The sequence below is a fragment of the Corvus kubaryi genome, unplaced genomic scaffold (genome assembly GCF_017639235.1).
Source record: "Corvus kubaryi isolate FWS band 111438036 unplaced genomic scaffold, C.kubaryi_AGA036_p1.0 37397, whole genome shotgun sequence".
NCBI classification, from domain to species: domain Eukaryota; kingdom Metazoa; phylum Chordata; class Aves; order Passeriformes; family Corvidae; genus Corvus; species Corvus kubaryi.
The window spans coordinates 20,456,120-20,479,717 of NW_024581136.1; the positions used below are offsets into that span (position 1 = coordinate 20,456,120).

At 51.0% G+C, this 23,598-nt stretch overlaps 2 protein-coding genes across 5 annotated transcripts in view; one reads left to right on the top strand and one right to left on the bottom strand.

The window, feature by feature from the left end:
* Positions 1-22,939, bottom strand: part of LOC121670975 (TCDD inducible poly(ADP-ribose) polymerase) — a 26,758-nt gene extending 3,819 nt beyond the window's left edge. Inside the window, exons 1-4 of one of the 4 annotated variants that reach the window (XM_042042029.1) lie at positions 22,869-22,939; positions 21,982-22,126; positions 9,956-10,953; positions 890-1,058 (exon numbers count right to left, since the gene is read on the bottom strand). In XM_042042029.1, coding sequence (XP_041897963.1) covers positions 890-1,058; positions 9,956-10,890 — 1,104 coding nt within the window. In that variant the 5' untranslated portion in view covers positions 10,891-10,953; positions 21,982-22,126; positions 22,869-22,939. Of the gene's footprint in view, positions 1-889; positions 1,059-9,955; positions 10,954-12,037; positions 12,129-12,169; positions 12,766-12,933; positions 13,173-21,981; positions 22,127-22,868 lie in introns of those variants that run through there. The other 3 variants (XM_042042032.1, XM_042042030.1, XM_042042031.1) reach the window with 3 other exon arrangements.
* A 31-nt stretch (positions 22,940-22,970) lies between these two features.
* The window catches only part of SSR3 (signal sequence receptor subunit 3), a 3,457-nt gene continuing 2,829 nt past the window's right edge, over positions 22,971-23,598 (top strand). The window contains exon 1 of the mRNA XM_042042033.1: positions 22,971-23,216. Coding sequence (XP_041897967.1) covers positions 23,078-23,216 — 139 coding nt within the window. The 5' untranslated portion in view covers positions 22,971-23,077. The remainder of the gene's footprint in view (positions 23,217-23,598) is intronic.

Consider the following 23,598-nt stretch of genomic DNA (forward strand, 5'->3'; position numbering starts at 1 on the left):
AAAACACGGGGGGTAAAACACGGGGGGTAAAACACGGGGGGTAAAACACGGGGGGTAAAACACGGGGGGTAAAACACGGGGGGTAAAACACGGGGGGTAAAACACGGGGGGTAAAACACGGGGGGTAAAACACGGGGGGTAAAACACGGGGGGTAAAACACGGGGGGTAAAACACGGGGGGTAAAACACGGGGGGTAAAACACGGGGGGTAAAACACGGGGGGTAAAACACGGGGGGTAAAACGGGGAAGGGAAATGCACACGTGAGAAACCGCACGCTCCAAAGTTCACATTCCTGTTCTACACTGCACAAAGCCAGGCCCTGTGGTTCTCCTCGCAGCTCAAACACCCTAAACCTGTCATTTGTGGTATTTCTGCCCAGCTCTCTCCAGTTCTTACACTCAGGAATTATTTCTGGGACTGCCAATGCTGATGAGGTTTCATTCCAAGCTGCACCCCACAGCTCTGGCAGTGCCTGTCCTGCCTCAGCAGAGCTCTGGGGACAGGGCAATCAATGAAAAGCTGCCAAGGTGAGTGGAGGTGGTGCTCTAAAGGCTGCAGAAACGGTGCCACTGTCACAAAACCAGATCAGGCTCCAGGAGGGCTCCCTTGGTATTGCCACAAGCTGCTTTGCTCTCCAGTGTGACAGCCTGGCCAGCCCTCACGTCCCCGGTGCTTTCAGGGCTAATTCAAGGATCACAGAACCATAACCCAGGCCAGCAGAGCTGTGCCTTCATTGCTTTCTCAGTTGAACACTGACCCTCCTCATCCTCAGAGTAACTCCAAATCACCTCCCAGAGTGTCTGCAGAGGAACCAGGCTGAACATGTACGTATTTAGTGTGCACTGCAAGGAGGGCTCAGGGCTCCAGGGCAGGGAAGGGGGCCATACCTCTGAGTACTCTCTCCAGCCAAAGTGGTCCCTGCAGAAGTACTTCCACACCGTGTAGCAGCTGGAGCTGGAGCTGGGGCAGGAGGCTGTGGACAGGCGCCGCATTTGGTCGAACTCTGCACTTTCATATAATTTCATAAGGTTCAGATCCACCCAGAACTCCTGGCCCCTGCAAAGAGCGGGAAAAACAGACAATTCTCACCTTTTGTATTCCATTAAACACATGGTTTTCAGCACAGAGGGACAAAACCTCAAACCCAGCACTTGTCTGAGGTGTAGAATCCCAGAATGGTTTGGGTTGGGAGGGACCTTAAATCCCATCTTATTATCCCAAATAATTTATTATTAGGTGTAAAACATGATTAGATTGGATATTAGTGAGAAATACTTCCCTGTGAGGGTGGGCAGGCCCTGGCACAGGGTGCCCAGAGCAGCTGGGGCTGCCCCTGGATCCCTGGCAGTGCCCAAGGCCAGGCTGGACATTGGGGCTGGGAGCAGCCTGGGACAGTGGAAGGTGTCCCTGCCCACGGCAGGGGTGGCACTGGATGAGCTTTAAGGTCCCTTCCAAGTCTAACCATTTGATGATTCCATGTAAAGAAGAATTTTGTAGCTAACATGATGTAAAATCATATCTGGTGTTGTTATTCCTGGAAGAGTCAGTGTGGCAGGAGCAGGTTCTGAAGGCTGCAGTTTGTCAGAGGTTTGGAAAGCAGGAAATGCATTCAAATCCTTGGTGGGGCCCAGGTTCCTCCCACTGCCCCTTGCACGAGCAGCATGAAACCCGGGCTGCAAACACAGCTGCCCTTCCCCACAGAAATGTTTGTCAAACCCCCTGCAAACACCACAGAGCCTGAGCTCATCCACTGCCGAGGTAGGAATGACTATTCCCAATTGCCTGTGGGAAGGATGGATACTCAGCCAGACTAAAATTACTTCTCCAAAGTCCTAGAATCATGGAATGGTTTGGGTTGGGAGGGACCCTAAAGCTCATCCCATCCCACCCCTGCCATGGGCAGGGACACCTCCCACTGTCCCAGGCTGCTCCAAGCCCCAATGTCCAGCCTGGCCTTGGGCACTGCCAGGGATCCAGGGGCAGTCCCAGCTGCTCTGGGCACCCTGTGCCAGGGCCTGCCCACCTTCACAGGAACAATTCCTTCCCAATTTCCCATCCAACCCTGCCCTCTGGCAGTTTGAAGCCATTCCCCTTGTCCTGGCACTTTGTGCTCTTGTTAAGGTCCCACAGAGACTCTTCGAGAGGTGAGAACAGAGATTTCTGAAGAATTTCTCCTCACCAACTCACCAAATAAAGGTCTCTATTTATAAAATAAAGCAGTTCAGTGGAACTATTTGCACAGAGAGAATGAGCACGTTGAACTCTCGGAAGAACAGGGCACACAGCCCAAATTTGGTGCTGCAGAACAGCACAGTTCAGAATAAAACTCCACGAGATCTCAACAGCAGAACATGACCCCACGAATAAGTTCCATTTTCTCTGTTCCCTAAACTTAAGAAATAACACAAAGGTATAAACTTCCCAGGACACTGGACTGAGCAGGTTCATCGACTGGTGAGTTATAACACTGATGAACTTTTTCAGATGAATGCAGCCAAAATAAGGATATTTGGGCTCTTCCTTCCATCCTTCTGAAGAACTTCAGCCTAATGCGTGAATCCCCCAGGCTCTTTCCCTTCAGCAAGGCAAACACTCTCGAGATGTTATGTACAAATAGATGAGTAGAGAAATCTGTTTTGTAAGTGCTCTGAAAATACATGTGGTTTGAAACTGCTCTCCGAGTTCGGGGACGTGCCGTGAGTTACCGCAAACAGGTTCAGAAAAAAACAGAAACGCTGCGAGCGGCAGGGGCCGAGCAGGAAATGAAACCCTGTTCCCATCAGAACAGCTGTGACACTCAGCACACGCTCAGACACCCTGCCATGCTGAAACTGGCCACGTTCTCTCTCTGACTAAGCTAGTTCCTCTCTGCACCAGCAACAACCCGGGGACCTCAGGGGCTTCAAAGAGCCAAACAGGCACGAGAAGGTTTTGCACTCGGGGCTGGGAGAGTCACACGGAGCTCAGTTACTGCAGGAGACAAGTCAGGCACCTGCACTTCCTGGTCACACAAGAGCAGCAAGGTTTCATCTTGTTTGTACACCTGTTTGAAGCTGCAGGGGAAGGACTCTCCCAGAGATGTGCCCAGCTTTGGGCGGGGGACTGAGAGTTTAAACTCCTGTCTGAAACCAAATGTCTCTTAAAGGATATTGGCTTTAAAAGATCAGAGAAATCACAGGTTTGGTTAAATTGGAAAAGCCTTCTCAGACCATCGAGGCCAACCATTGCCCCAGCACTGCCAAGGCCACCACTGACCCACGTCCCCAAGTGCCACATCCCCAGGGCTGTTCAATCCCTGCAGGGATGGGGACTCCAGCAGGCAGCCTGTGCCAGAGCTGGACACCCAGCCAAGAGTTTAATTCTGAAGCACAGGTACTGAAATAGCAACAGCAGAGCTCAGACAGCAGAACCAAATGTGCTCCCATCGAAAGCCACAGTGGGAGGAAAAGGCCCAGGGAACACTCCCAAGGGATGTGCACCAACAGCTCTTCCCAACACAGCAGTGAAAGCACAGCAATAACCAGGACTGGGCTGCACGGCCTGTGGAAGGCACACAGCAACCTCTGCAGCAGGGCAAGAGCACAAGCAACCCATCTGAGCCTCAACCTTAGCAGTGTGTCCTCATTTCAACCCCAAGAGAGGGGCAGCAGGTGCCAGGGCAGCAAATTAGCTCCAGATTTTACTGAATCTGCCCCCTCATCAAGTCACGCTGCTTCTCTCTGTGGTGACCGTGGGCCACGTGGGAGGTGAGACCTCAGAATGGCAGAGGTGCTACAGACACACTTCTCTCTCAGCTGAAAGGCTCCATCCTAGGGGACAAAAGAATCCAAAAGCAGTGGCTTTGCTGCTTTTCCCGTGTTTATTTTCTAGAAGTTGGGAAGACTGTTTTTCCCTGCCTGTACAATTGGTGACTGGGGTGCTTGGAAAAGCAATCTCCTGGAATTTTCACAGCGAGGAGGGCCAGCTTGTAAATCTGAAACAATTGCTGACACACTGGCCCATATATATGTGTATGTGTACATACATACACACAGCTTAGACGAATGCCTGGCAGGGAAAATAAAAATAAAAATAGTAAGCCCCCCAGCTCTCTCCCCCCCAGCTCTGGATCAGGAAGTCCTTGGGGCAGGGCTGCTGGAGGAGAAGAGACTGTACCAGAAGTTGTTTGTTCTTCCCAAGAACCCACTCCTGAACACGAGGTCCTGGGTTGGGGGGGCCTGGGCTGTGAGGCACTGGAAAGTTCTAAAACTCCACAGCAATGAGGGTGTGGAGCACATCCCCCTCTCCCAAGGATTCCACCCTATTTCGTGACTCAAACCCCAGCTCCCCTCCTTTGCAGGGGAGCACAAACACGGTGTCCCTGTCCAGGCTTGCTGGGTTAAAGGGCTCTGAGCTGCTCCGCATGTGGATGTGTTTGGGAGAGGTTTGTTTGTTTGCTTTCATTGTTAAATCGGTGGAAGATGCTCCTGGCAGGGCGTGGGACTGGATGACCTTTAAGGACCCTTTCCAACCTAAACTATTGATGTTTTAGAGGAGCACAAGCACAGCTCTGAGTGGCTGCAGAGCTGATACAGGCAGAGACCCTAAAGCCCATCCAGTACCACCCTTGCCATGGTAAGGGACACCTTCCACTGTCCCAGTGTCCAACCTGGCCTTGGACACTGCCAGGGATCCAGGGGCAGCCACAGCTGCCAGGGATTCCTTCCCAATATCCCACCTATCCCTGCCCTCTGGCAGTGGGAATTCATTGCCCCTTGTCCTGGCACTCCAGGCTTTTCCTAAAAATGAATGCTCATTGTCACACCTTCCACAAACAGCTTCCCCCCCAAAAAATAGCACTCCTGTGTACACATGACTACAAGAATCAGATTCTCAATTACTACTCAGCTCAAATCCCTCCTGATTTCAACAAATCCGAGTACCCAGCAGGAAGGAACTTCTTGATCACTGCTCCTGCTGAGCAAATAATTGTCAGAGCCTCTTTGTGCTCGCCCTTGGTCCCAGACAGGGCAGTCCTGTCACAGCACTGTGCCTGCTGCATTACCTGGGAGCAGCTCCTGTGAGCAATCCCTGCAGCCATCCCAGACCTTTGTTTCAGATTGCCAGGGAACAGCCTGACCTCAACCTGCAGCCAGGTGACAGCTGTTCCCCAATCTGCAATCTGTTTGTTGACAGGAAACAAGAGGAGGGATGACAGTGATTGCTGGTTCCTCGGCTGCTCCACACAGCACTCAGGGCTTCCCTGCGTTTGTGCAGCTAGGAGCCAATTAGTTTCATTTCATACGGAAATGGTGCTTTTTTGGTGCTCCAAAGCGCAGCAAAAAGGAACCCACACAGCACAAGGCAAACACTGCCAGAATCACTTCACAGGAGTTTCTTTCGAGGCTCTTGCATTCCTCCTAGAAAGGAATGAAAAGCAGCTCCAAACCTCTCAGAGGGTACAGCCAAGAACCTCCCCCAAATTCAGGCAGAGGGACTCTCAGCTGGTTTCTCATCTCCGTGTTATCACTAACACATGCCTTATCTCACACACTGTGGCAGCTGTGTGGATCACACAGAAAACTTCTGAAATTTAACTATTTAATGGGCCAGGGACCTGCAGAACTCCCCAAACAACTCCTGCCCCAGAGCAGCTGTGGCTGCCCCATCCCTGGCAGTGTCCCAGGCCAGGTTGGACAGGGCTTGGAGCAGCCTGGGACAGTGGGAGGTGTCCCTGCCTGTGGCAGCCGTGACACTGGATGGGCTTTAAGGACTTTTCCAAGCCAAACCACTCTGATTCCGTGATTCCATGCCTGAAATGCCTCCGCTGTGCTCTGTATGATTTTAACACATCAAGCACATTCTGTCAGCACCAGAGATGCAGCCATCCCACACACAGAGGAATGAAGGAAAACCAGTTTCCTGTACATTTCACTGTGTCCATGCCCTTCCTTCCCAGTCCCTTTGCATGCCCACTGATAACTCCACTGGAACACACCGTGGTCACAGAGTCATGGAATCATTTCGGTTGGAAAAGACCTCCAAGAACATCGAGTCCAACCTTGTCCCCAGCCCAGAGCACTGAGTGCCATGTCCACTCATTCCTTGGACACCTCCAGGGATGGAGACTCCAAACCTCCCCAGACAGACCCTTCCAGTGCCTGACCACCCTTTCCATGGAGAAATTCCTCCTGATATCCGACCTGAACCTCCCCAGGACAGCTTGAGTTTCCTCTTGTCCTGTTGCTATTTACTCGGACTTCACCCAGGAACCCAGAGTGCATAGGGAGAGAACAGCTCCCAGGCACAACACGCCCCACTGCAGACCCACCTGCTTTTCCCTCACTGCAGCCGTTCCACCCTGGCCTCTCTTTTAGCTCGAAGGAGCCATTTCATAAAACTTACGGAAATTATAGGAAAAAGAAAGAAAAAGGAACGAAATCAAAGCAACAGCAAGAAGCTGCTGTGTCAGGCGAGCTGGGAGACCTTTTTGCCAAGAGAAAGAGTGGAATTTTCTGCCAAAGCGGGGGGAACTGTTGGGTCAGGAACCGCAGGGTTTTTTTAAACAAATCCCCCTGTAATCTCTAATGCTGTTGCTTGCTTTGAAAAGCAATGTGCGCATGATAGGACAGGTGTGTGTGTGGGGAAACCTGCTCAGCTCCTCAGCCAAGTATTTCCCCTCAGCAAAGAGCATCTTAAAATATCCCAACGTGGGCATCTCCCGCTGGAAAGCGGCACTTGGCACTGCTCTCTCTGCTGCAAGCTGGAACTTCTCCAGGGCCTCTCCTCACATCTAGGAAGAAAACCCGAGTGCTTCCAAGTACTTTAACCTGCTTAAGTTGATGTTCCCCCATTTTTCAGATAGCTTGGTATGTGGCTCTACATAGTTGGCAGACTTAAGAATACAAAAAACATAAGTAATTTATGACAAATACTCAGTTTGAGGCCAAACTGCAAGAAGTAGCTGAAGGAGTTGCATTAAAAAGTAACTAAACAAGGTTTACCACTCCTCTGAGATCACATTCCCTTAGGTGAGAGGCAACAGCTTAATGTATATTTTACAATATTCATCTCAATAACTTATCTCCATCATTACTCATCCCAATAATTAAGAGGAAGGCAGGTTTATATAAATAGCTCCTTGAAGAACACCCTAATTTAGAGCTCATTCCCTAATTGAGCTGATAGCCCAACACTTTCTGGAAGGGCCCGGCTCCCTGGGGGCAGCGCTGGTGCCAGGATTCCGCGCGCACGCTGCAATCCCACTCGCCACGCCGCCCAGACCGTGTGGGACACGCAGCAGGATAAACAGCAGCCCTGCTGGCCAGGCAAAGTGCTGAGCAGGCGTTTCCTGCCGGCTGCCAGGGAGCAGACAGGCCTGCAAAGCTCGTCTGACCACGGGAGATTAATGGCTTTAACAAATAATGCCGTAACCACGGGACGCGGCGCTGGCGGGGCACGTTCGCAGCTCCCCGGAGACGCAGCACACGCGGGACACGGGCAGCAGCCTGCAGGGACCACCGGGCAGCTGGAGCTCCCCACACCTGCCAGGTTCTCCTCACACAACGTGATGCTGCATAAGAAGAAGCTGGCAATCATACACAGTAGAACACTGACCTCCCACCTCAAAACCTGGCTTAAAACCTTGGCAAGTCAAAGCTCTAAGGAGGATCAGACTCAAAGTTTGAAATCAGCAGCTCTGGTCTTAAATAGAACTTCACTCCAAAGGTCTCACTGATGCTTATTGACACGCGAAGCTCTTCCAAGGTTGGAAGGGATCTTAAAGCTCAGCTGATTCCACCCCTGCCATGGGCAGGGACACCTTCCACTATCCCAGGCTGCTCCCAGCCCCATCCAGCCTGGCTTTGGACACTGCCAGGGATCCAGGGGCAGCCCCAGCTGCTCTGGGCACCCTGTGCCAGGGCCTGCCCACCCTCACAGGGAGGAATTTTTCCCCAATATTCAGTGTAAATCTGCAGTTTGGCAGAACCCACTCAGCCCAACAAGGTCAGGTCTGCACTCCCAGGCTGTGCCTCATCCCAAGGGCAGTGTCCCACCGGGCTGTCCCGAGCCCACGCTGCTCCTCTGCCTTCCCTCACACCGAGGGAACGTTCTGTCTCTGGCACACACCTGCCAACCCTGTCCCCAGTTGGATCAGACAGGCAGAAACTCCGTGTTCCTCAGGCCCAGCAGCCCCACCAGGCTGGGACCTGCACACCCAGTGCAAGGGCGATGTCACTGCACAGCAGCTTCCCAGGCTGGGGATGACTAAGCCATGACCAAGCACTGTGTCCTTTACCAGTAACACTCCCAAGTCCATCCTTTAGGACACAGAGCTCATGTGCAGTGATGGATTTGGTGACACAACTTCTAAAAGAAAACCATTTGCTCATTTGCACAGAGCTCAAAGTTAAATCATTTAATGGGCTTGGCTCTGGCTGTGCTATTTTGTTTTCAGAAATAATTTCAAATACTTGGGAAATACAAGTTTGTTGTAAAAGCAAATTTTATCTGCTATGCACTTAAAAGATTTTTCAATTTTTTTGAAGACTGGCATATTTCTTCGAGACAATTCTATAAAATATGGTTGTTCCCTACTACATATCCTACTTCGTTTTTAGTGTGGAGTATCCATATTCTGATATTGCCATCACTAAAAAGGCCCTGGCACAGGTTGCCCAGAGAAGCTGTGGCTGCCCCTGGATCCTTGGCAGTGTCCAAAGCCGGGCTGGACAGGGCTTGGAGCAACCTGGGATAGTGGAAAGTGTCCCTGCCATGGCAGAGGCTGGCACTGGGTGATCTCTAAGGTCTTTTCCATCCCAGACCAGTTTGAGTCTATGAAAAAGGCTGAATTTAGTGTCTAATCCAGCATCAAATTAAGTGAGAGTAAAGACTAATGCTGACTTTAAGCACTAGATTTGGTCTCTGGTGCCAAATGAGAAATCTCAGCTTAATAAATGAAAATAAAATATTGAGAAAGCACGGATATAACTCCTTCAGGAACTGGAAGAAGAGACAGTGAGCAGAACCCCGAAGGATTTGGGGAGTGTGGCAAAGGCAGTGTGAAGTTTTCACTACAGAAGCATCGCTGAGAACTGGAGCTGTGCCAGCCTGGCAAACTTCTCCTCTCTTATCTGCCCTGCCACAATGTGCATCACACACTTCCTCCAGAAAAGAAACCAAACCAGCCCGCACCCTGCACTGACTGGACCCTGTAAACATCACTCCTCCCCACTGCTCCTCAAAGTGGAACCTGCAGGGGAGAAGCTGAAGAAGTTTTAGCTCTCGGGGTGCACCGGTCACACAACCACATCAAGTTAACAGCTGTTGGCTAATTTTAGAAAATGAGTCAATAAACACAGCTCTGTACAGAGAAAACAATAACTTCAATAGCTGCTTTAATAGTGGAGATGATCAGCATTTCTGCCAGGGTGGCTCAGGTTGCTCACAGGGAATTAGCTGAAACACCCCCCTTTACTCGCAGTGATACGACATTTCCAAAGGTCTCCCCAGAGCTCCCCTCTGGTTTAGCTGCTTGGGGTGGAATGGCACAGACTGTGCTGGGAGTGCACAGCCAGTCTGTGTTCACAGTGGCAGAGAGCAACTGCTCTGTCATTCCTGTCCCCAGCGCTGCCAAGGCTCTTTCATGCTGCCACTTTGTCTAATGCAGAGAAAAGACTAATTAGGAACACCAAGAACAAGCACAGCATTGCACAACAGTCTCTGAATTCCTACAGAGCTGAAGTTTTCTTATTTCACGCACGCCAAGTCCTCAAAGAACACATTCCAGATGCTAAACAACAGTTTTACAGGTGTACAAGAATTTTTGGTTGAGTTAAACTTGTTGGCTATAAATCAGGAAACATCATCCCAGGGTTTCTAACACACTTGGACACAAATATCAGGGAAAAAAGAGGCACATCCTGTTAAATTTCTGCACCCTTCCCAGCAAAGGAGTAAATTCAGTTACCTACCGATACTTGACTTTGATCTTGTCATTGTCAGGGTTGCAGTAAAGCCTTTCCAGGTGCTCCTGGGAATCGTTGGTCACACTTTGCCACCTCTGAGTTACTGTCCTCCTCACCTGCCAGTGATAGGGTAACACTGTGTGATGCTTGGGACAATCACTGCCATAAACACAAGTGCCCTGGAGAAAATCCACACAGATTTCAATCCCATCCTCCTGGTGGGTGTGATACTGCAGCTGGTTCAAGAGCTCAAACACCAGGTCAAGGGAAGCTTCTTCACTTTTATCCTGAAATATCCCAGCACTGAATTTATTGCTCGGGGTCAAGTTGTATTGCATGGGACAGCTGTTCTCCTGCAGTAAGCTAGATGTGTAGCTTTCCAGAACCTTGTCAGGGAACAAAGGACAAGCTGCACCATCACTAGCACTTGGGTGCAAAGGATGATCCTGGAATGATTCATTACCATTATCAGCAGCAGTTCCAGGCGTTTCTGGGGAGAAACTTTGCTCTCCTGACTGGACGCCCCGCTCACGATGCCCGGGGGAAGGATGAGCTCCTGGCAATTGACCCTGCACATCTGGAGCTGCTGGCATCAGCACAGTCACATTATTTTCTGTCTGGGGGCAAGAGGTACCGAGGTCCAGAGTCTTTTTCACAGCAGGTTCACATAAATCACCATGGCCACCACGCTGGCCTCGGGGCACGAAGACCCTACCCAAGGTGCCAGCTCCCAGCAAGCTGGTAAAGATCGGCCGCAAAGCCCGCAGAGCTTGTGTATCCAGTCTCTTCTGCACTTGCTGCTTCTTCTTGAAGCAAGGCTTCACAGGTGGGATCTTTTCAGACAGCCTCACCTGAGGAGAAAAGTCCTCTGAAGGAGAGCACTTCATTCCTGGGCAGGGAGCCTGGGGCACCACACACGCTGGCTGGGGTTCGGTGTCCATCGGACACAGACTTTGCTCTCTCCAAATCACTTTCAAATGTCCCAGAGCCTCCCAAGAATCAATCTAGGGCAGAAAAGAAAACAAGACAGTTAATCTCTCTAATTGCTCATGGTTAACACGAACAAGATCACCCCTGGAGAGGATTTCGAGCCAGCAACAGCAAACTCCTCCCCTCGCTGTGACTGCGGGTAGCCCTCAGGCACGTAAAGCTTGAAAACAGCTAAACTCCGGCTAATTAATCCCAAACCCACACTCCTCATCTCCCCGCACATCCAGGCTCTGAGACACTCAGGCACGCACACAGTCCCCCGAGGGTGGGCAGGAAAGGGGGGTGGTCCGACGCCTCCTCCCTGTCAGGATGTTCAATAAACAAGAGCACTTGGATTCATTCTACTCCACAAAAGCGAACATGACAGCGCTGATTTCTGTGCCTCCCTCACACACAGACCTGAGGAGCATGAGACAAGTCCCCCCCACATTTCAGACATTCCTGCACCATTTCCTCTCCCACCAGAGGAGCAAACCTACACATTCCCATTCCATTCGCATGTGTCCTCCCTCGTGCCACCTCCCACTCCCACCGGCAGCACCGCCGGGGAGCCGCTGGCTGCGCGGAAACCCGCGGCGAACTTCACACGGGCTTCAGCGGGGGCCAGGATGTCACCCCGGCGTGGTTCTGAGCAATTCACAGCCCATTCCGGCCGCCGCCGCCCTGTCCCCGCCCGCACCCCCCGTGGCCCTGCTCTTTGGCACCCGGTCACCCGGTGGTGACACACCGCGCTCCTCTGCCTCTCGCCACGCTGGGCAACAGGAATTAAAACAGGGCAGGGAAGCAAACAGAAGGGTGGTAGTTACTCAGGAACTGAGAAAAACATTATTTGCAAACTGCAGAAGTGTATTTTTTTAAAGCACAAATAAGCAGTGTGTCTCGTACGTCACCAAAAGCAGGTGCTACGCCTTTTAATCAGGAATCCTGCAATATTTGATTACATTTAATTAAACCTGCTTCAATCTCATATGCAGGCTCAATGCTCAGAGTGGAGCACATTAAGGATTACTTCCTGGATAAATGCATTCCGAGCAAAGTTACTCCTCACTTCAAAACAAAATCCCAGAAAACAGAGAAAATTTGGCAATAATCTCTTACTACTGATGATTTGCTCTGGAAAATTTCTCATTGAGTCTTCCGTATTTTGGAACATTCATTTGTAAGGCTTTTCCATTTCCCTGGGAAACAGCACGTCAGGATTGCCAGGAAAAAGAAAAAAAAAAGCTGTACCTCTCAAATTTTCCCATTTTTTAGATTAAATTTAAAGCAAGTGGTATATCTGTTTGGCAGTTAAACCCAAAGTCATCGGTGCATCTGTTATTCTTCCACAGACACCAGGCAATTCCTCCAAACCACCAAAGGCACCTTCAAGTAACTCCAAGGGTTTAAAAATCCTCGACTCCAAAGAGAATGGGATGTTCCCGTTCATGCAGCCCAGGTCTCACCGCCCTGGCGAGGAGCAAGAGGATCGGCCAGGTCTCAAGGACCCCTGCAGTGCCAAGGTGCTGAGCAAGTGACTTCTGATCTTGTTCAGCCATACCTCTGCTGCTATTTCAATATTTATATTCCTCACTTGATCAGCATTTAAGTTTTGCTGCTATTTTTACAGAACTGCCTTAGTGAGCGGAGCCGGATCCCTCAACGACTCTAAAAATAAAGCGGCGAGAAGGACGAGTACGGGGCTTTGCCGGCATTCCCGTCTCAGCATTCCAGCAGGCCGGCCCCGGGAGCAGCAGGCAGGAGCGATCCCCGCAGCGATGCTCCCCGCACGCCGAGCTTCAGCAGCCGCCGATGCCTCGCCGGGGGGGTTCGTTCCCCGAGCGCTCGCCATCGCGCTCGCCATCGCACGCGAGCCGCGCCTCCTCTGCTCAAGAAAGCCACTCCGCTGGCCTTAAGACACGTTTCAACAATAAACAATAACAGCACCAGCCCAGAGACAGACCCTGAGGACGGCGGAGCTGCCGGGCAGCCAGCCCAGCGCAGCTGGGACCTACCGGCGCGGGCTCCCTCGGCGCGGCTCCCGCGTTCTGACCCAAATCCACGGTAACTCCAGAGCGAAACCACTTTTCTGCTGGGGGGAGATGTAATGAACGAGGCGGGCGCTGGGGCGGTGCCGGAGCCGCGCCGGGACACCCTGACCGCGGCCGGTGCGGGGTCAGCACCGCCGTGTCCGCACCAAGGGACGCGTCCGGCCGCACATCCCGCCCCAACTCGCTGCGCTCCTCCTCACTCGCTCCGCCGCCCGCTTAAGTATCGCTGCCGCGAGAGCTGCGACGGCAGCGCCGGCCGGGGCGGAGCGCGGGCGGGCCGGGCCGGTTCCCCCGCCCCCGGCCGGTCCCCCCGCGGCGCCGGCCAGGCTGCAGCACGCCCCGTGCCCACCCCGGGCCGCCCGGCCGCCGCACCCCGCCCCGCACCGCTGTCAGCGGCGAGAACCGAAAGCGCCGCCCGAAGGAGTTCCCGAGAGCGATAGGACGAGAGGCCCCTTCGCATTTCATTTATCACGCACCGAGCGTTTCGTTTCAGCCCGGCAGGGAGGGATGTCCCCGAGCACGGCGCTGCGTGCGTCGGGCTCGCACGCGAGCCGGGGACGGGCCGGGAACACGCCGGGAATGAGCCGTGTCAGCCCGGGCGCTCCAGTCACGCAGCACGAAGGAACACACCGTCCTCACGGAACGCAAGGACGGTACCCTGACCCTCCCCGCGCCGCCGAGCTCTCGGTGCGAGCGGCTCCAGCTGCGCTAATTAATGAGTAAGAGACAAACACGGAGCCCATCCCGGAACAAAGTCACCCTGACTCACTTGGTGCACCCACACGCAGCCCCTGCCACGGCGCTGCCCGGATCGGGGCTGTGCTCCTGCCGGTGACACACTCCGGAAAAGCGAGTGTGGAGTGGAACAGGTTTCCCCAAGAGGCTGTGGCTGCCCCAGCCCGGGAAGTGCTCAAGGCCAGGTTGGAGGGGGCTTGGAGCAACCAGGTCTGTGGAAGGTGTCCCTGCCCCTGGCAGGGTGGTGGAACGAGAGGAATTTAAAGGTCCCTTCTCACCCCAGCCCGTCCTGTGATAACGCACTACAGGCAGCTATTGTTTATTTACAGAGTATTTTATGGCTGGAATTGGTTAAGAGCAGTTAACCTCCCTTTGTCCCAAAGCCATGCCCGTGCTGTCACCGTCTGGCTGTGCGTGTAAGGGAGCACGGGGCCGGTTCAGCTGTCCGTGCCGGCCTGGCATGCTTCCCTGCTGAATCACAGCCTGTTCCCGGAGAAAACCCCAGCGGGACACGGCCAGCAGCTCACACGGCCGCCAACCACAACCAGTGCATGCACAGCACTAATAATGGCCAGATAAAATAACTTATAAAGGAGTCAATAACTTCAGAATGTAACATTTATGTTGCTGGGACACCTACTGTATTACTTGCCCAGAGAAGCTGTAGCTCCCCATCCCTGGAAGTGTCCAAGGCCAGGTTGGACAGGGCTTAGAAGCAAGCTGATCTTTGGAAGGTGTCCCTGCCCATGGCAGGGGCTGGATCAAGATGAGCTTTAAGGTCCTTCCATCCCAAACGACTCTGGGCTTCCACAACTCGTGTCCTTGTTTTCTTTTTAAAGCCAGTCTTTCATTCCTTGTGCTCAGTGACTTTATGAAATTACACATACAGAAAATACAGGCAGCTGGAAGGAAACTTGTTTTAAGGTGGCACAAGCTGTACAGCACAGCTGGAAAATGCTGCACAGCTGCATTTATAGTGCAGTAGGATATGCCATTTTCCCAACAAATTACAGAAATGGAACTCCAGAGAATCACAGAATCTCAGACTGGTTTGGGTTGGGAGGGCCCTTAAAGCCCATCCAATGCCACCCCTGCCATGGGCAGGGACACCTCCCACTGTCCCAGGCTGCTCCAAGCCGCATCCAACCTGGCCCGGGGACTTCCAGGGATGGGGCAGCCACAGCTTCTCTGTGCCAGGGCCTCCCCACCCTCACAGGGAAGAATTTTCTCCAATCTAAACCCGCTCTCTGTCGGTTTGAAGCCATTCCCCCTCGTCCTGTCACTCCATGTCCTTGTAAATAAGTCTCTCTCCAATGCAGTTGGAGAGAGAATGACTCAAGAGAGGCTGAGTAAAGGTGGCATCTGTATCTGCAGGAGCTGAAGACAAATTATCATCTGTAAATTAATTGAGCTCTTGAGTGTCTGAAGCATCAGACAGAGCCTCCCAGTTTGTCTGGACTCGAGCGTTCCCGAGTAGGGTGACTGGGATGTGTCACATCCTCGTTCAGGGAGAAGGAGCTGCTCACATACACTTGTATTTATGTGCCACCACCAGAACAGAAATTACCACTTTGGAATAGCTCCCTTCACGCATGAGCTATAAATAAGAGGCACATATGGCTGAACTGCACACTGGGGTGGGCACAGCTCCTGCTGCACTGGGGCTGGGAGGATGGAACCAGGCAAAGACACAGGTTCTTGGAATAACCATCTTTTCCGAAACAAACATGTAATTAAAGGAAACACAGCACACCAGCCCCTCGTACACCCATTTCTGAGGCCACCCCACACAAATATAGAAAGAAACTCTGACCACCATGAAAGCATGATCTCATCTTTAAATACATGTTTAAATCTTAAGCAAGAGAAAGAAAGCTTTTAATTATTTCTTTCAGATGGTAAACGGCCCCAGCTGAATGCAGCAATTTACAACTCTGACTTGCAAATACAGGATAATCAGTATGCACACTTGGATTTGCTGATGAAAGAGGGGAAACATCTGACTTAAATGTTTTTGGTAAAACAACAAAGCTCTCAGGCTCCAACACATTCTTTTTCTAGTGACAGAACTCCTTTTCTACCTCCACTCTTGCACAATGAACATTCTTCACTTCCTAAAACACATCCCAGTACAGGAAAGTTCATTGTCCTTTCTAGTGTTTTATACAAGCCAACAAACAGCAACGTGCTGACAACTAACAAAGAGATCACGGAATGGCTCGGGGTGCAAGCACCTTAAAACTCACCTCATTCCACCCCTGCTATGGGCAGGGACACCTCCCACTGTCCCAGGCTGCTCCAAGCCCCAATGTCCAGCCTGGCCTTGGGCACTGCCAGGGATCCAGGGGCAGCCAGGGGCAGCTGCTCTGGGCACCCTGTGCCAGGGCCTGCCCACCCTCCCAGGGAACAATTCCTTCCCAATCTCCCATCCATCCCTGCCCTCTGGCACTGGGAAGCCATTCCCTGTGTCCTGTCCCTCCATCCCTTGTCTCCAGTCCCTCTGCAGCTCTCCTGGAGCCCCTTTAGGCCCTGGAAGGGGCTCTGAGCTCTCCCTGGATCCTTCTCCTCTCCAGGTGAGCACCCCCAGCTCTCCCAGCCTGGCTCCAGAGCAGAGGGGCTCCAGCCCTGGAGCATCTCTGGCCACTCTCCAGCAGCTCCGGATCCTTCCTGTGCTGGGTCCCAGGGCTGGGGCAGCTCTGCAGGTGGGCTCTCACCTGAGGGGGCAGAGGAGCAGAATTCCCCTCCCCTGCTGCCCCCACTGGGGCTCAGCCCAGAGCATGGGAGGTTCTGGGGGCTCAGCCCAGCGCACCCAGCCAGGTCTGGTCACGCTGAGCTCCCAAATTCTTCTCCTCAAGGCAGCTCCCAGTGCCTGGATTTGTGCTTTTCCATACCGATGCTTGATGACAAATGCTAATCCCCTGCAAATACCACTGCAAGCCCTACCCTTTGCCAGCCAGCCAGGGTAGGTGAGCACCCAGGGAAAGGAAAGGTCAGCGATGCAGACATTTATTAAAAGTTAACAGAAGGGAAAAGGTAATCTCTGATGTGCTGGCTGTGTCTCTGTGACGGGGAAATGATGCCAGCCAGGTTTCACTAATGGGAAAGAAGAGGCAGGAGGGCAGCAGAGGTTTAGTCACACCTGTACTCAGGAAGCCTTGGCTGGACTGACACCTACTGGGCTCCACCTGCTGTGGTCGGTCCTCAAGACAAGGAAAGCAGAAACGTCACAGTCCAAATATGTCAAGATGAAATTTTCTATTCATTAAATTAATTTATTAATTAATTTCTATTCATTAATTTAATTCTATTCATCTCCAGACCGTATCTGTTTATAAATGATAATCTACAGCAGGTAAATGGAAGAAGGTGGCTCTAATCTTTAAAATAAAAATTTTCTTGCTGGTTACCTGACATATTCACTGTGTGGAGGGGATTTTTTAGTAAACCTCCTATTTTTCTCTTTTACACTGCTCAAAAGAAAAGTCTAAAAACTCGAGTGGTTCCAATTCATCAATGGAACCTTCTAAATCCAGACCCAACTTTTACATCTGCAGCTGGCAGTAACCAGATTCATTTCCTTGGTCTCAAATTCTCCCTCTTTTAATATCTTGTACTGTAATTAAAAGTTTTGAAAGCACAGTGTGCTGTTTCTTCTATTGAATATACCTCAAGTTTGGTGAAAACAGCATTTATCAGGAAAAAATAATCATGTATTATACGTGAGCATCACCCCACTTCTGGTTATTTCACTATCACATAATCTTATCTCAGGAAGTGATTTAGGACTGATGAATTCGGACAGGGAACACATGATTCCAAGGTGGGCTCTCTGCCTGGAAATTTTGTTAGGAGTTAATCATTTCTGCAGAGGTATTTTAGTGCCGCAGCCAGAGGAACGGACCTTGACCCTTGGCCTGTGTGAGCAGACAGCACCTCTGTGCTTTCAGGATGTCAGCACAGCAGCACCGTCCAGCTGGAGCTCAGTCACTCCTGAGATGTCCCCACTTAGGGAGTCCTATCTTACGGAACCAGAAATCATTTAGCACGGAACAGAAACAGAAACAAGTTCTAGGAGACACACTCAGGTCAGCAGTCTCTCCAGAACTCAGTCTTCTAGGTGGAGTTTCCTTCTGCAGCTGGACCTGTCTGAGGGGAAAATTAATGATGCTTCCAAACTAAAACAATAATATTTTTTAAAAGCCCTACATTTTATTTTTAAAATGCATGCAGTGAGCATTTGCAGGGCATCAGGTATAGACTGAGACCAGGTAACACTGTACACCAGAAAGTACCAGACTGGAGGGACACTCTGGGACATTAAACTGATTTGCTGAAGCACCCATCCAATCTGGAAGTTGATGTAAATACACAAATTAATACATGAAATGAGTCAAAATATGCCCACAGTGGGGACAGGCTCCTTTGGTTTAGATGGGATTTTGTTGAGCTGCTGCACCCTCTCGTGGAAGTCTCTTAAATCCATGTAAACCCTGAAAATTTAGTTAAGGCCAAAGCAACACTTACCAATGCTTAACTAACACAAACTGATTCCTAAAACACCACTGAACTTTTGAGACTTTTCAAGGATAATGATAACTCTAGAACACTTCCCAGGTGGATTCTGGCACCAGGTGAGCAGTAATGTGTGGACAGCAGTGCTTTGGTCCTTCTCCTTTAGGCCAACCCCTTTTTAAACTAAACAAAACAGGAATGTTCCTTTACAATGCAGTGTTGGCCAACTAAAATAGAAATATTTTCTAAAATCACCAGTTAGTTCTACCTAGCACACAGACAGTTCACTATCTGCATCCAAATAATGTAATTAACCTAGTTCTATTTAGCAAACAGGTAATTCACTATCTACATGCAAATAAAGTCCATCCTTTAACCAAAATTTCCAACACGTTAAAAAAAGGATGCCTGGAAGGTAACAGCACTGTCCTGTTTTACATCTGAAAACCAGCTAAGAGCTGCTCCCTGGAGCAAACCTTTAGTTACCCAGTAAAACACTGAGAGCTGCAGCACCCTGGAGAAGTTGAAGGTTCAAATGAAAATCTCTGTAGACATCCCTGGAAAAGGTCAATCCTTACAAGAGAAGAGGGAGAGGCATCGCAAATTTGAATTCCTCCCAAGCTCTGCATGACTCAGCAAGGAGGGAAACAGGAGTGTACACACCTTAAACTGAGAATAAAGTAACTGAACGGACAAAACCAATGCTAAATTCAACAACACTTATTTCCTGTAAAATGCAGGAACCGAAGAACCAAAATCTGAAGCTCAGGGAGCAGCTGGGTGGACCCAGGCTGCAGAACACCTAAATGAAACCAGCCCTAGGATGATGCAGAAACAGCCACATGCCTGCTCTGCTCAGCAGCTGCTCTTGGAAACAGCCTGAAGTGCTGTGAGGAGGAGATGCTCTGCTCTGCAAATGAGAATCTGCATTTGGACATTATTTCTTTCCACAAGAATTCTGTGTGGGAGCACACTAGAAATGCTTTATTGCTGGGATTCACCCATCTGTGTGTTGCTGGATTCAGCATTCCAGAAGGGTACAGGACACTGCCTTGCTACGTTCATTCTGTTCACGACTTTTTGTCTTTCACATTTCCTGTGGCTTTTTAAATTGGGAAAATATTTGGCAGAATTTTCTCTAAGCAGGCTCAAATTGAGCCCTGATTGGCCAACTGGAAAACACAAAGTTTTCTGTGGATGCATTAATCTCCAACTGTTCCAGGAGATGAGTAGTCAGTAACACCCCCTTTTATTCCCACAGCCAAACATCCCTCACATGGCACTTCAGTTTTACTTCATCCTTCTTACTTTAGGTATTAGCATTTTAGGAACCACCAGCACAGGGATGGTCAACTCTTCTGATTACACACTAGGTTAAATTTTCCTGTGGTTCAAGTCCAGGTGCTGGTCAAGCTCCAGGCTGCAGGAATAGGGAACCCCAGAGAAGGCACAGGTGGGAAGTGGCACCAAGCACCCTGAACCCCTCCCACACTGCTGAGGGATGGAGCAGCAGCGGTGGGTGGGTGCCAGGATGACACATGCCAGGCTCAGAAATCCCATCTGCCTGACTCCCTCCCACTGACAGGGATCAGTGCTGAACTGGACCAGGACCATCCCACTGCACATCACCCCACAAAGCCCCAGTGTGAGGACCATGGCAGAGCCACTTGTGGGCTGCTGCTCAAGGGACACAAGCTCAGTATCCCACGTGGACACGACTGCTTGACTGCCTTTGCAATGTGGTTATTTCCCAAACAGTGCCTCTGATACTGCTTTTCAAAAGTGGTCAGTTCCAAACTCTTCCCAGAATAAATGCTGAGCAAGGCTGAATCTATTCCTAGACATGATTTCATTCACGTGGTCCACAGGCACAAGAACCTTAAAAACGCTAAAGAAGGAAACTGGAGCAGATGAGACCATTTCAAGACATCAAAAATGGGTCACATATGCTACTCACTGAGCTGCCTTCACCAACAGCAAGTGCCACAGAAATCCAGCAATTCCCAGCCTTCAGAAATGACAGGCACCTCTTTTGGGGGCTACATTCCAGAGGAAAGTGTCCCTGCCCTTGGCAGGGCTTGAAATGAGATGAGCTTTAAGGTCCCCTCCAACACAAACCACTCTGGGATTCTAAACCACATGGAGGGACTGATTTGTCTGGAAAATAACACAGCCAGATTATGGCTCCAGTTTTAAACCTCAGACACCACAGAATGTTTCAGGAAAAGCACAGCACACAGGAGAACTGGAAAGCTTCTCACTCACCCAGTTCCCATACACAGTTCCAGAGAAGCTGCTTAGTTCATGAGTGTCATGCTCATCCAAAGGAGGCTTTCCTTTGTATTTAAACAATTTCCCATCAGCTGATCCCAAACTCAGCACATTAATCCCTTCCTGCATGATAGATTGCAGTAACCTGACACAAAGGTGTCTTGAGTCTAAGCACACATAAGTGACAACAATAAAATACACAAAACAAACCCTGGCAGGAAAGGTCACTGCCCTCATTTAAATTTTTCAGCTTAGTCCACCTTATAAATTTAGAGAAAAAGTGAGAGCAGTAAAGACAATCCATGTATTTTCAGAATATTTATCACTGCTGCTGTGCTTCAGAAGAAATTTGGCTAGAAACCTAATTCCTAAGTTACAAAGACAGCAGCATTCATTTTCCTGTTACCAGGAGAACTTTCGCTTTCAGGTCATGGAGCCATTGCTCCTCTGCTTCTGATGTCTCACATTCTCAACAGCTTCTGAGTAAGGATTTAGCCAAGATACAAATCTAGGCCCTTAAACAAAACCTGGAATTGTTTTATTTATTGGCAAATAAATAAAGTGTTGGCCCAGTTTATTTCTGGGGAAGCATCTATGAAACACTCAGGGTATGAAGCTCTCACTGTACACAGAGTTCTGCCTGAAGCCACAGTTTGCCAGTGCCAGGAGCTTTAAAAAAAGCAAAGCGTTCATTTGTTTTTCATGAAAATCTTTCATCATTCCACTGCCTAAATCAATGTCCTGTTTCATCCTAATGAGGAGACAGATGGTCACTGGGCAGATTTCATTCCAAAATGACAGCATCCTTCCCATGTAAACCAAACCACAAAAAAAAGGACTTAATTACATCCCACCACAACACAAAACAAATTTACCCAGATGAGAGGAAGGAAGAAATCTGGGCAAGGACAGAGATAATGACTTATCTAAATCCTGAAATAATCTTAATTTTCCCCACAGTTTCCAACTACTTTATACAACTCTAAGCATGTTCTTTAACAAAAAAAATTCACATGACTGGCAGCATTGATTAATTACTGATGTTTCCTACTAGAATCACAAAGTGCTTTGGGTTTGGAGGGACCTTAAAGCCCATCCAGTTCCAGCCCCCCAGCCATGGGCAGGGACATTGGGGGTTTAACCCATTTTACAAGGAAACCAAGACTGGTCTCCACTCTTGCTGAAGAGCCATCCTCAGCACACATTTGGGAATGCCACCTAAGAGACAAACTGCATTTCCCACCTGTGGAAGTGGAACTGCTGAAATCACTTCAGGAGAGGTTCACGCCTGGCAGTGTCCAAGGCCAGGCTGGACAGGGATAGTGGAAGGCATCCCTACCCACAGCAAGGCTGGAATGAGCTGAGCTTTAAGCCCCTTCCAGCCCAACCCATTCCATGATTCCATGATGAGGAGAAGGTTGGTTCCCTGGCTGTGGCAGCTGGGGAACTGCACACCTGCCCTCTGTGCACAGGTATGGCCTCCATGGTACTCACAGGTGTTCCTGCTGCTCCTCAGAGCTCCTGTGCTTCATCTGATGGGCTGGTGTGTCTGCAAATCCAGCCTGGGAATCCCTGCAGGAGAGAGATTTCCAAGCCTGCACGGAGGTCTGGCTAGCAGAAGTGTAACTCCCATAGCTGCCTGCAGATAACATGACATCAATAGATCCTGTTAGCACACTGCATCAACACACTCTGCATCTGAAAATCTGCTCTGTTGGAAATTTATTATGAGCTCAAAAAGCAGAGTCCTACTGCACTTAAGTGTTGTATAAAGCTCTATCATAATGAATTCATTTTGATCATATTTAACCTCATTTAAATTTACTCTCATTTCCACATAGCATTTCCTCATGGCATGCACCTCATGTGTTTTCTGGAAGCAGAAAACACTAGTAACTGGAGGGAAATAAATGGGGGAAATGACTTGGATTAAATTTTAGACAAATACATGCTTTGCTAAATGAAGTTTACATCAAAATGTTAAAGATATGAAGAGAACTGGCAGTCCAGGGGACAAGCAGTGCTGCAGGCAGCCCAGGCCATTGGGACAACGCCTGCACCCCACTGGCAAGCGCTCCCCACTGGTGCAGGACGCTGCTGTTAATCCCCGAAATCTCTGCGGGCTGTCACCACAAACTGCAGAGGGAACACGACAAACAGTGAAAAGCAGGGCACGCTGCACGGCTCCCCAAGCTGGGGTGGAGCTGCGGAGATTAGGAATGGCTCTAAAAGCCTAAAACAAGACAGAAACGCTCTTCTGTGGGGGCTGGCGAGTGGGATTTTCACAGCTAGGGAGAACACGAGAGAAAACACGGGAAATTTCCACTCCTTCCCAGCCGAACTGTGACACCCCGGAGGGATCCCGCCCGCCGGGGACTCACCTGCCTCAGCCACGCGGGCAGCGGGGCTACATCGGGACTGGGATGGGGCTGGGGCCGGGCTCGGGGCCGGGATGGGGCCGGGGCCGGGCTCGGGGCCGGGCTGAGGGAGGGCCGCGCTCCGGAAGCGCTCCCGGCCGGCCGGGCCCGCCCCGCCCCGTGGCGCCTGACCCGGAGCCGCTCGGCCCGCGCTGACGCTGCCTTGTCCCGCCATGGCTCCCAAGGGCGGCCCCGGCGGCCGGCAGCAGTCCGAGGAGGATCTGCTGCTGCAGGACTTCAGCCGCAACCTCTCGGCCAAGTCCTCCGCGCTCTTCTTCGGCAACGCCTTCATCGTCTCCGCCATCCCCATCTGTGAGCGGGCGAGGGCGGGCGGCGTGTCCTGAGGGGAGATCCTGGGAGAGGGGGATCGGCAACTCTGGGGGGGGGGGAATACCCTGGAAGAGGGGGATCAGCAGCCCCTGAGGGGATCAGGACTCCCCACCGCCCACCGCGGGCTCTGTCCCGCTGCCCGCGGCGGATCCCGGGGCTGCTGCGCCGCGCCCGGCTCCGAGCCCACCGCAGGCGGGGCTGTCCTGGATCGGAGCCCTGTGGGATCCTGGTTCTGAGCCCTGTGGGATCCTGGATCTGAGTCCTGTGGGATCCTGGATCGGAGTCGTGTGGGATCCTGGATCGGAGTCGTGTGGGATCCTGGTTCTGAGCCCTGTGGGATCCTGGCTCCGGCCGTGTCGGGTCC